The sequence below is a fragment of the Micromys minutus genome, assembly GCF_963924665.1.
Source record: "Micromys minutus genome assembly, chromosome: 1".
NCBI lineage: Eukaryota > Metazoa > Chordata > Mammalia > Rodentia > Muridae > Micromys > Micromys minutus.
In genome coordinates, this window is record NC_137969.1 from 69,719,355 (window position 1) to 69,731,707 (window position 12,353).

The window sequence follows — 12,353 nt, forward strand, 5'->3', positions numbered from 1 at the left end:
AAGTGTGGCTGCATTCTCAATAATAATGTGTTTGAGACTTGCTCTAGACCTTTAGTGACAGTTAACACAGGTCACCCAAGCAATTATTCCTTCTCTACTCTCCCGACCCTCCAGCCACCGCAACAATAAAGCTACTCCTCTGCATATATGGTGACAGGACAAAAAAAAAAAAAAAAAAAAAATCACACACCACCTCCTCTCTACTAGTTGGTCTAATGAGGATAAAGGCCTCATTAGATGGGACACCCAACCAAGATCACTCCATTCCTCTTTAAAGCAGCAAGAAGTGAGCCATGAATCTATTTAGCTTTCTTTAAAGGAGCATAGTTCTTGGGAACTCACTTCCAACCGAAGCTTACCCGATGATGGCGTCTCTGTCTCAGGTGATGCATAAGGAACCACAGCATGTGACTATCAAACAGGTCAGTGTGATGCAAGCTGTCTTCATCCCGTTCTCGCTTGTTCTTCTTGATCACCTGGAACCCAGAAGGGTTGGGAGAAGGTATATGAATAGAAGAGACTCTGGTTTTCATCAACAAGACGGGTGTTGCTGTTTGGATGACTGTAACCCAGCACTTGAAGGTGGAGTTAGGATTACAAATTCAGGGCCAGCCTGAGCTGAGCATTCAAAGTTTGTCTCTGAAAACCAACAGCTAGAATGTAGCTCAGTGGTAGGGCAGTTGCAAGGCGCGTGTGTACACACACACACAAAGCAGACTGTGTCTTTTGTCCCAATAAATTGTTCTTTCAGTTATCATTACACTAATGTAGAGCTAGATTAGATTAGCAAATGGTGCCCAAGGTCAGCCACTGAGAAGGTTGGATGCTTTAATGTAAAACAGCTTTTGCTAAAGATGCTTTCTACTTTCTAACTAGAAGTACTTCAGAGCTCAGATGTATAAGAGCAATGCCTTTAAAGAGCTGAGCAACAGCTATTCCCTCCTATGATGAGGAGGAACAGTAACAGTTATATGCACAAGTACAATGTCTTCAGCTGGCCACTTACATCCTTCAACCCTGTTAGCTCAGTGGAGGCTTCAGCTGTCGGTGCCCAGATCTTCACATCATGGTCTAAGCCACTGGTTGCCAAAACAGGTAGGTGAGGATGGGGCTCAAGACAGTTTACCTGGTTTAGGAGAAAAGCAAGCATAGGCTCAGGAACATATGGGAGTGTAGTTTAAAAAACGAGGGCCACCTTGAACCAAATTGTTGCCCTTGACCTGGGCTGAGGCAGGCTAACCCACCTGAGCCAAATCCAAAGAGCCCTGGCAGTAGAGGAGACTAAAAACTGGATACAAAATCCGCCTGTCTAAAACACTTCCAATATATAGACAAGGGGAGCCTGCATCTCTAGACATAGTCCCAAGAGCAGGTGGTGACTGGCCATGTTTACTGCTGGCTTCATAGGGTAATGAGGTACAGACCCCATTCACTCCAGAATCTAAAGCTCCAATTTGCCCAAGGCTGGGGGGAAAAAAACACAACTCTTCCAGTGACTTTTCCCCCCCAAAATGAGGAAAGCAGCATCTGCTAGTGTGCTTCCAGAGAAGGTTCAGAGAGCAGTTATGTGCACGAAGCACTGTTAGTAACTGGAGGATCAGGCTGAGAGGAAGATGAACTGGGGCTGGGGATGGGGGAGTGTCTGTTTAAAAACTCTATCATACAGGGCAACATCTTGCTACCTACTCCAAGGGCATAGCAAACCCAACTATAAAAAAGCACAAGGTATCACAGATTCTCCACTGAATCGTTTTCAGCCACCCTCGTTCACTGAACAGTAGAAAAAACAGTGGATGACAGACATTTCCTTTTGTCTGAAAGCACCCATGCCCTCTGCTGTTTGATTTGAAGACAAGAGCTTCCTAACCCGGCAGGGCAAGGCAGGGCAAGGCAGGGAAAGGCAGGGCAAGGCAGGGCAAGGCAGGGAAAGGCAGGGCAGGGCAGGGCAGGGCAGGGCAGGGCAGGGCAGGGCAGTTCCCATCCCCACCGGAAGAGCCAGTCCCAGATGTAGCTGCTGAAGCATTTTTAGGCTTTTAGTCAGATGAGAAACAGATAGGAAAAGCACCCCGCCTTGCAGCTGCTCTATAGTCCAAGAAAATAAACTCTGGCAAAAAGCCAGTTCTGGTTTTCTCTGGACCAGCCTTAGCTGCTGTGCTTGCATACTCAGACTACAGCTAAGGAAGAGGGAAGGCAGGCGCAGAGAATAAAGATTACTTCGTTTTCTTTAGCTTTGAATTTACAAATAAAACAGGCTAGAGAAGGCCAAATCTAAGTCTGAATTTAAGAGTTAACAGAAAACCTTCTATTTCACATGGGCTTCCTGCAGTTCCTTTTAGGCTATGTGCTTGGGAGCGGAGGAAGTACTAGAGAACAGACTCCAGTACAGAATCCTTGTCAACAGACAACCTGACATTGTTTGTCCACCCATTCACTTATGAAATCTTGCCAAAGACCTGTCCTCTAGAGCTACCTCTGTTTTATCAATAAGTGGGTAAAGGAACATTCCTTGGGACCTAAGCCTAAGACAAAGCCAACAGAAAGAGGATCAAAGAATGAACTTTATACAATTCCTGAACTGGCCTGCAGAGGAAGCAGACAGAGAACCTCTGGGCTGAGAGGCCAAGGGGCCGGTCACTTCACCAGACCTGTCTCAACGCCAGCACTTATCCTGTCAATAATGCTTACACAGAGAAAAGAACTCTGGGCAAGGGGTGTAGGGGATGGGATAGACCATGGAAGAGCTCTTGGGAGAGTAAGGAGCTGTTCTTTGGAATCATCTCCAACTCTTGTTCCTATGAAGATGAATGGAGTCAGCCGAGCTGGAAGTACACTGGCCAGCAGAAGGCTTTGCTTCTAGAGCACTGCGCAAAACAACAGTTTAGGATCAAGAAAGACTCACCAGTCCTTTTGGACTTACTATGTGTGTACTGCAGAACAGGTGAGAGGAGGGACCTCTGAAGGAATGGAAACTGAAGAAGTAGAGAACCTCTTACATTCAGACTATAGAAGACTTGATCTATATGTCCTAGATCCAAACAATTTAGAGGAAACTAGAATAAAATATCAAATATCCTCAGAAGCAGACCAAGAAAACAAGAAATGGGATCCTGACTGCCAAGGAAGCACTTTCAACTCTAAAGCCTCTCTGCTAAGCATCATCAAGTCACAGCTGGACTCTGAGGCTCCAGCTTGGAAGACTGAAAAGGATGAGGGGCCAAGCAGCTCCAGCATGTCTTAGAGGATTTAGGTAACTTTTTCAAACTGTCTCTTCCCTTTCTTCAGTGGCTCAAAACCCTTGTTTAAACATAAGGTATTTAACTCTCTCCTAATTCTGGAAGGGGAAGAAATATGGTAATTGAGATACATAAGAGCTGACCATTCCTCAGTTTTTAACTTGATTTTTGTGATTCTTTCTTGACCATTAATACAGAGGGTGCTTGAGAAACTCAAGGGCCAGACGGACAATAATGTGATCATATTACCTAGCAAGCTACTCAGCTGTTCTTTCCAGGAAATAGGTGTATTACATTTGCTTTCCATTCTACATATACACAGGTACATTAGGTGTGTTTATATTCATTTAACAGGCGTGGCACTTTATCCCTAAATATAGCATGCACCTGTTAACACAAGAATATTCTCTTAAATAGTACATTAAATAAGTTTAATATTGAATACCATGTTATCTAACTTACAAAACTAACTCCATTTTCCCAAATGTTTAGAAAGTCTAAATAAAATAAACTGTATCTAGCTTTTATCTGCTGATCCAGGTATCAGCCAAGGTCACTGCTTACCTCACTTAAAGAGACAAGGCACACAGACATCTTCCTTTGACATTGTACAGAAGGTTTGTCCCAAACTTTCTTTTTTGGAAAAAGCCTGTGCTTAAGAATTTTGCTCAGGCTATATACATTCTTCCTAAAACCCTTCCTTCTTTTCAATAAACTATTCCTTAAAGGGGAAGAAGGAAGGAATAAAGAATTCCATCAAAATTTCAGCATCCTCAAGGCATAATACCTTTAGTTTAGCTCTGTGGAACTCTAAAACATGGTACCATATAGTTACAGTGAAAATTTGGTGGCCCATGTAAGACCTACCTAATTGACCTGAGAAACTAGAGGGCTACGTAGCCAGTCTAGTACAGCATACTCACCACACCTCCCTTGTCCCCTTCCATGAACTGAATGATCTGGCATGATGACTTCTCCCAGAGGAAGATGTGCCCGCAGTCACTACCGCTCACCACAAACTCACTCTTGGGACCATAGAAATTGACGCCTTTTACTGAAATGATAAATGAGGGAAGAAACCACATAAGACTTGGCACTGGGCCTGTCTTTATTTACCTCACTGAGAATTTAGTAATTCACAAACTGAGTCATCTGAATGCCAAATAATTCTTCTCACTGCTACAAAACCAGAGAATGTGTGTGACAGACAATGATTAGAATCACACCAGTTCAGAGAGTGTTTGCATTCTCTCAAAGTGCTCTCCTGGGTTCAGGCAACAGTCAGCTTCATTTATACTTTATCATGTATATTTTATCAAAATAATAGCCTATCTGCAATTTCAGCTCTGCCCACCCTGAACCCTAAGATTATTATTGGTATGCATTTTTGTTTATTTTTAACTTTTTAAAATAATTATTTTTATTTTATGTACATTGGTGTTTTGCCTGCACATATGTCCCGAGTCCTTTGGAAGGACAACCAGTGCTCTTAACTGCTGAGCCACCTCTTCAGCCCCCTTGGTATGGATTTTATTGGTACTCATCATCAGTTGATCTCAGACTGACAAAGGCTTAGTCACTAGAGAACTAAGTATAAGTACCCAAGTCCTTAGAGTTTGTCAATGGCAGGAGTCCACCCACTAAAGCCAGTTCCGCATACCAGCCACCATACCAACACTTTTCCTTTTGCTTGCCCACGTAATGAAATCCAAAAATACAGAACCCTGCCCCTCTTTCCTTCTTACCTGTCCAAGAGAAGTAGGAAAGGATACTAGAGGTTCCAGATCATCAAATGATGACACGTAGCTGAGAGGAGTGATACCAACAAAGTGCAGGAATTCTTTACCTTCTCTATATTAGAACCGGTTAGGATACTTTTCAAAAAATAATTTTTAAAAATTGGGATCTTTAAAAATCCCAATGCTCCAGGTGCATCCAGCACCAATTAGATACAATGTGTGAGGGAGGAGGTGTGCATCAGTCTTCTTTTATTAAGACTGGGGTGAGTCTAGTGAGCCCCAATGTTTGAGAACTAGAAATAGAACTCAAAAGCCAAACTTCATTGGAAACAGACCAGAGACTTCCACTACTGTTCCTACTTTGCTTTACTCTAAAGAACCATCCCCTTCTCTCCCTCTAAAGATATACCCTTACCCACATTATATGATTCAACACTACAGCTTTATGTGGCTCTTAAAGGACCTCTGTGCCTACTCTACAGTACTTGAAATTACAAAAAGCAGAAGTCTAGCTTTATGCTTAAACCAACTGGTGGCAACGTCACTGCAGTGCAGATGCTACTGAGTACTCCCTGAATCACACTGAAAAAAAGAAAATTCCAGCCCAGCTAGGGACAACCCTCTCACTGCCCAAGTTGACATAGGTAGCCTACTTATGAAGCTCCCACTTACACAGTGGAAATAAGAATGTGAGTTGTCACTGTGACTTGGGTCACAGAAACATAGGAAGGCAGACTGACCTGTAGCATTATTTCTATGACCTTTATATCTCTTAATATACTGGGCCCCATCACTGTGAGAAGAGTTGAAAAGGTAAATGTCTTCATCATTGTAACTGGCCAGGAGCTCTGCCAAGAACAAGAACACAGCAATGAAGACAAAGGCTGAAAAGTGCAGTGACAAAGAGATTTTGGGGGATGGGAGATTGTCTAGGTTGGGTTTCTTATAGGTAGTGCATCCTCTTAAGTACCCAGATAGAGCATCTATCTACTTAGTTTGGAACAGCAGGCATGTAAGCTTCTATAGGGTCTATAATGAACACATTAGCAGCCCAGGGGTTCAGGTAGTAGAACACTGAGATTATACCCTTTAACTTACTAATGAATCAAAGGTGTAAGGACAAGCCTGTGAAACATCACTGGCAACATTTCCAAGGGTCATCTGCTATAGTCTCCCTCTACATGCTCACCATCAGCAACTATTTGCAGCTGTTCCACTTGGAGCTACAGTACAGTGGAGCGTACTGGAAGGTACAAGCCTCACTGGCTCAGCAGCTCCCTAGACAGAGGAGGCATGCTAGCCTAGGCACTAGGCCCTGCACACATACCTGTGCCGTCGTGGCTGTACACAAGACAGGTGATGTTTGCTTTGGACTCACTGTTCACCTGCAATAAGGAGCAAATACTGACTGATACCCCCACCCCTACCCCATTTGTTATACCACCTTCCAAAATAGGTTTTTCTAGAAATCCCCCTGTATCTCTTCCCAGAGACAGACAGATGAATAGATAGAGGTAGAGGGAGGGTGAGTGATGAGAGAGGTCTATAACTGAGGAAATACATCCACCTCAGTAGTGGAGTCTTAGTGAGGCCCTATCTCGGTTCTCTTCTGTGTACCAGCCATTTCACCTGTATCTCATTAGACCAGAACATGATGGTGCAAATCTCCTTCGTGTTGCTGAGAACATTAGACTAATAAAGGTCAACTGGCTGCCTAAGATCACGAAACTTTTTAAGTGAGAAAACCAGGATTAAAATCTGTCTGATTAAAATTTCTTCACATTATGGCCTGTAAGTTTGAAAGTAGCTCAGGATGGAGGCCAGGAGCCATTACCCTTTATGAATCTTACCAAATGGTGAGGACAGAATTTCTTCAGGACTCCGTTGTTCTCATTCTCATCAATTTTCCTCTGGTCATAAATCCTATAATGAAAGAAGCAATCAAAGTGTCAAATCTTACAAAGTGACCCCCTGCAGAGTTGTAAGACAAAGGCTCTCCCCTAATCCAGCCTTTAGTTTGTTCTTTTTAGCAAAGGTGTTCCCCTCTTCAATTCATTTTCAAACTCTACCTTATCCAGTATTTTCACATCCCTTGCCAACAGGATTTCTCATTGCCCCAGAGCTCACCAATTAGACTAGACTGGCTGACAAATAAGTCCCAAGGATCCTCCTATGTCTCCCACTCCAGCTCCACCTGTAAGTATCAGTCCCCACATTTAAGTGTGTTCTGGGGATCAACCTTAGGTTCTGTGTCTGAGAGATGAGCACTTTATGGATTGAACTATCTATCTTTTAAGCCCCATTTAAACTAATTTAATATTAGATTTTTTTATATGTATGTTACTTATTCCAAAGCATTTATCACTCATGGACAGAGGCTATACTTATCTAAGGCAACAAGTCTTTAAGATTTATTTTTGTGTATGAGTGTTTTGCCTGCGTGTGTGTATATATGTGCATCACATATATAAATGTAGTATTGCAAAGGTCAGAAGAGGGCATGAGATATCCTGAAACTGGAGTTCTAGAGGTTATGAGCTGCCATGTGGTTATGAAAACTGGACCAGGTCCTCTAGAAGAACAGAAAGTGTTCATAACTGCTGAGCTATCACTCTATCCTTTCTTCCTTTAACTTTTTTGGGCTAGTTTTCTCTCATAAGCCACAAATACTATCACCAAACCAACAGTCTCCTGAAATTATCTTTAGACAACTACAGTCAAAATATTGAATGAAAAGGTCTAGAAAATCAATGCATTAGTTTTAAATAACTTTCATATAGTATTTCTCTAGCATTCTACTTTATTACTATTAGTCATTGCTGTTAAATCAACCAATGTGCCTAATTTATAAACTTCCATAGGTTTATCTCTCACACACACACACACACACACACAGAGAGAGAGAGAGAGAGAGAGAGAGAGAGAGAGAGAGAGAGACAGAGAGACAGAGAGCACGCACACCTTTCGGGGTTCAGTACCACGCAGAGGTTCTAAGCTAACCAGGAAATACAGCCTCTATAAATGAGGGAAAGTTACTGTCCTTTCTTTTGATGATAAAATTCCACTACCATACTTTACCTACTGCATCTCCTGACATCTGGAAATCTACTTTAAATCTGTGTCTCTTACTCTGTGCTTTATATTTACATCTACTTAACAGATGCTGTAATAGGCTGCCCAAAAGCAAACTCATTTTCTTTCCAAAACTAAACTCTAAATCTATCCCTGTCCCTTCAGACTGTCAATGACACTATTCTTAACACAAATGACCAAACCAGATATCAGCTCATTCATGCACAATCTCTCTTTCATTAAGATGCTATTTTTATAAATTCTTTGACAATCTCATACATGTATTCAATGTGTTTTCTATCATGGTTATGTCCCACTCTTCCTTAGGTATTTTCTGTCTTTTATAACCAATTTACTTCTTGACAGCTCCTCTCCCTGGGTACAGTGTTTTGGTTTTATCTGCTCTTCCCACTTCCCTCCATCATGTTCTACCTACACTACTGTCATATTCCTTCTGATTTTCCTGCTAATGTTGCCATCAAGACTATACCCAAAATGCAAAATGTCATGTAAGTTCCCTACTTAAATCTCTTCACTAATTTCTAAACCCTTTACTGAAAACAAAGTTCAAAGTTCTTAGGATGGCTACTTATAGCTGCCTTTAAGGCCCTTCACAATACATGCCTAACACTCCACAGGCAACAACAAGTCTGTGATCAAGCTACGATGGTGGCCCACACTTCCAATCCTAGCAGTGGGACATAGAGACAGGAACAAGAGTTTACAGCCAGCAATAACTACACAGAGCACAAGGCCACCCTGAGCTACATAAGATACTTTCTCAAAATTTAAGAAAGGAAAGCCTCTTCCATGTTTCCTGCAATATACAGCGTCATCATGTACTTCCACACCTCTCCCTAAATTGTTATCTCAAATACTAATTACCCAACTGTCTTTAATACTTTCTGTACAGAGACAAACTACAAATAGTGAAATGTTTTCCAGTGTGCTTGAGTTTTACTTGAGTTCAAATAATTAGTCACTTGAATAATACTGTATAAGTTACAGATGCTAAATAAACAAATCGATATATTCCTGGCAATATCTAAGCAATCTGCATAAAGAGAATACCCAGGAAAATGGTTATATTACTCCTAAGTAAGTTTATCAACTGTCATTTTTTTCTCTTAACTAAGTTTAAACCAACAGCTCTTTTAAAAAAAGATGTAAATAAGAGTTCAAATGCCACTAGCCCATTTAAAAAGTTTAGTAAATAGCCAGGCACGATTGGACATGCCTTTAATGTAACTCAGGAGGCAAAGACAGAAAGAGCGCTCCAGCTGGGAGTACAGTGAGACCCTGTCTAAAAACAAAACAAACTACCACCACCATCACACCAAGTTCAGTATGTCAGCAAATTAGTGGAAAGTACTAAATATTCAAAGCCCATGGGGGTGGTCTGTGGTGTATGGACTCCTCTGTGTTCATTAGTACCCAATACTCTTTGTTTAAGGGATACTTACCCTTCTTTTTCTTCCAGTCATAAAATAGGATGCAGGATGCCAGACCAGGGGCTGGCACACTGATAAAACAAGACAAAGAAGCCTGGCTGGCCACCAAGCATCCACTGTCACTGGAGCACTACTGTGCTGGTGAACAGTATGTGAATGATCAGTCACGGCTATGTTCCAGTAAAACCTTGTTTGCTTAAAAGGATCTTTACTTATGTGTATGTGTACATGCCTATATGTGAGTTCTAGCGTATGAACTACAGAGACGAGAGCACTGGATCCCTAGAGCTGGAATTACAGGCACTTGTGAGCTACCCAACCTGGGTGCTGGGAATTGAACTGTGGTCCTCCTAAAAAGTCATTTCATTCTAACCTCTAAATTGTAAAACTTTGTTTAAAGAAAAAACAAAAGACAAATAAAAAGGTCAGCACAGTTTACCAGGCCCTGCATAAGATAGTGTTATTAAAAAGATGAATGCAAAAATTTCCAATATTTTCTGAACCTTGGGCTTGCCAGTTCAGACAACAAGCCGCAGGGATCTGCTTGTATCTTTCTGCCGTCTAGTGCCGGGATTACAGGTGTCTGCTAACATGCCCACCTATTTCTAAGGGAGTGCTGATGATCTAAATTCAAGTCCTCGTGCTTGTGTGGCAAGCACCTTTATCAACTAAACCATCTCCCTAGCATCCTTCTCACAGCCTATATGCATCCCTCTCTATAAGCTTTCAGGCAACTTCTCACTGGTTACCCTAGACTTTTTACCCCTATTTGACCTAGCTCTGATGTTCTTCTAATGTGCTAATCTCAATCTAAGGATAGGGGCACTATCTACCAACTGTGCCTAATGAACCAAAGCCTATCCCAAATCTCACACTAGTAAGTTTACAAGACAACCAACTAAAACTACCGATTTATCTCTAAAAGATTCACCTCTGATACTCTCTTCTTTTTAGTGCTAGGGATCCAACCCAGGATTCAAACAGTAGACAACTGCTCTGATACTGTGCTCCTCCAAGTTCTTAAACCAATCTCTACAGTTTAATTGTAGGAACTCACACTCATATTGCCTTCATTTGCTAATTTCTTTTCCATTAGTTTATTTTTCTTTTTGTCTGCTTTGGCTTTAAATAAAAAAAAAGTATGTCTCCCTAAACCTGTCTTCAAATGCTTTTTCACAACCCTAAAATAAAATAATTATGTGAAGTCTTGAGGCTGAACAGGCTATTTCTCTATATTCCTTGTTTCTTTCTTGAAAGAAAACTATAGAAATTCTTTTAGGCCAGTAGTAAAAGCAATGGTGTTATTATACCAAATGAAGTATTTGGTATGTTTTCAAATCTGTACCAGAAAATAAGAGATTGCAACAACATTCAGTAAGCTAAACTGAAGTGTAAGAGAATCTGAGATGAGTATAACATTGAAGATCCGGGTACCAAAAAGACTCTGTGCTCATGCAGAATTACTATGGCTCAAAAATACATATGTGCTCCTGTCAAGTAAGTAGGCTGCCATCTGCTAAGACACTAGGGGTGCACAAAGGGACCAAAAATATTGATGCTGATAAAAGATGAGTATTTTATTCCTTTGTGCATGCACTGAAATGCTTAAAACAATTCTCAGCCATACTTTTAACCATGGGAAATTATAAGCTGTGGAATAGGGCACTCACTGAAACTTTATTAGGATCTTCGAGTAAGTCAATACAGCCAACTTACCCATTCCTCTGTAAACATCTTGATCTCTGTAGTTAAATTCTTCATAACAGAGACTTTTCAAGCAATCTATTTCTTCAAGAAAAAAAAAAAATCCCAACTAAAAGTTCAGTGACTTAACCCTGAAAGTTCTGACAACAGCCTTTTTGATCAACAGTATCCTATATAAAAATAGTAAGGGGACTAAAGAATTGTGCCAGAGGCTAAGAGCTCCTAGGACCCACATGGTAGCTCACAACTACCTATAACTCCATTTCCAGGAGATTCACAGTCCTCTTCTAGCCTCTATCCTCTATGGGTGCCAGGCACACACATGATGTGCACATATACATGCAGGCAAAAGACTCATACAAACAATACAAACACAAAATATTGGTACGTATTTAAAGACTATATGTATATGTATATGTATATGTATGTTTATACACACACGCATACATATATATATTTGTTTTTAAAGACCAAATAAAAGAAATTTTGAAAGAATAACAGATTGTCCAGGATGCCTGAACAAGGTGAACTTATCTCATGATTCTAATTAATACAAGTAATTTCACAGTAGGTATAAAAATGTGCTTTCATTATAAAAGAATTTCAACTACCAGCAGAACAGAAAAAGCAAACACCATCTTCCTAATCATGCCATTCCTCCTTCTTCAAACTGACAATCTCTAAGAAATGGCGAGCCGAGTCATGCGGGTCAGAAGTGAACAGCTGGTGAGGTGGGAAGAAAGAGCGATGCGCTTTCCCCGACATGTCTCAATAGCTGGTGCTAAAAGCATATGTTCACAGCAATGAAGACATTACTACAGATAAACAACAGTGGTTCAGAACAGAAGCAAAACTCCTCAGTTACAGAGTGTTCCCAAGGCAAAGTCCTTCTAAATCCAACCACTGTTCAAGACTGCTACTGAGGAGCTGTCAAGATGATTAACTGGGTCAACACACTTGCTGCTCAATGATGCAAGTCTCACAAACTGAGTCTGATTCCTGCAACAAGTGTTAAGGCAGAGCTGACTCCAGAGCTGTCTGCTGCCTGCCACACGCACGCTAATGTGTACAATGGCATTCATGCCCTCATCGAATGTATCATACCCACACACAGTAATACAAAAATTAAATGTGAAAGTTATCTGGAAAGACTG

General features: G+C 41.1%; 1 protein-coding gene across 5 annotated transcripts in view; it reads right to left on the reverse strand.

Moving 5' to 3' along the window:
* Positions 1-12,353, reverse strand: part of DCAF8 (DDB1 and CUL4 associated factor 8) — a 46,201-nt gene that overhangs the window by 2,104 nt on the left and 31,744 nt on the right. For all 5 annotated transcript variants that reach the window (XM_080935544.1, XM_080935543.1, XM_080935546.1 and 2 more), the window contains 6 exons: positions 6,823-6,895; positions 6,300-6,357; positions 5,713-5,820; positions 4,157-4,287; positions 1,007-1,126; positions 360-476 (listed from right to left, as the gene is read on the reverse strand). In XM_080935544.1, coding sequence (XP_080791670.1) covers positions 360-476; positions 1,007-1,126; positions 4,157-4,287; positions 5,713-5,820; positions 6,300-6,357; positions 6,823-6,895 — 607 coding nt within the window. The remainder of the gene's footprint in view (positions 1-359; positions 477-1,006; positions 1,127-4,156; positions 4,288-5,712; positions 5,821-6,299; positions 6,358-6,822; positions 6,896-12,353) is intronic.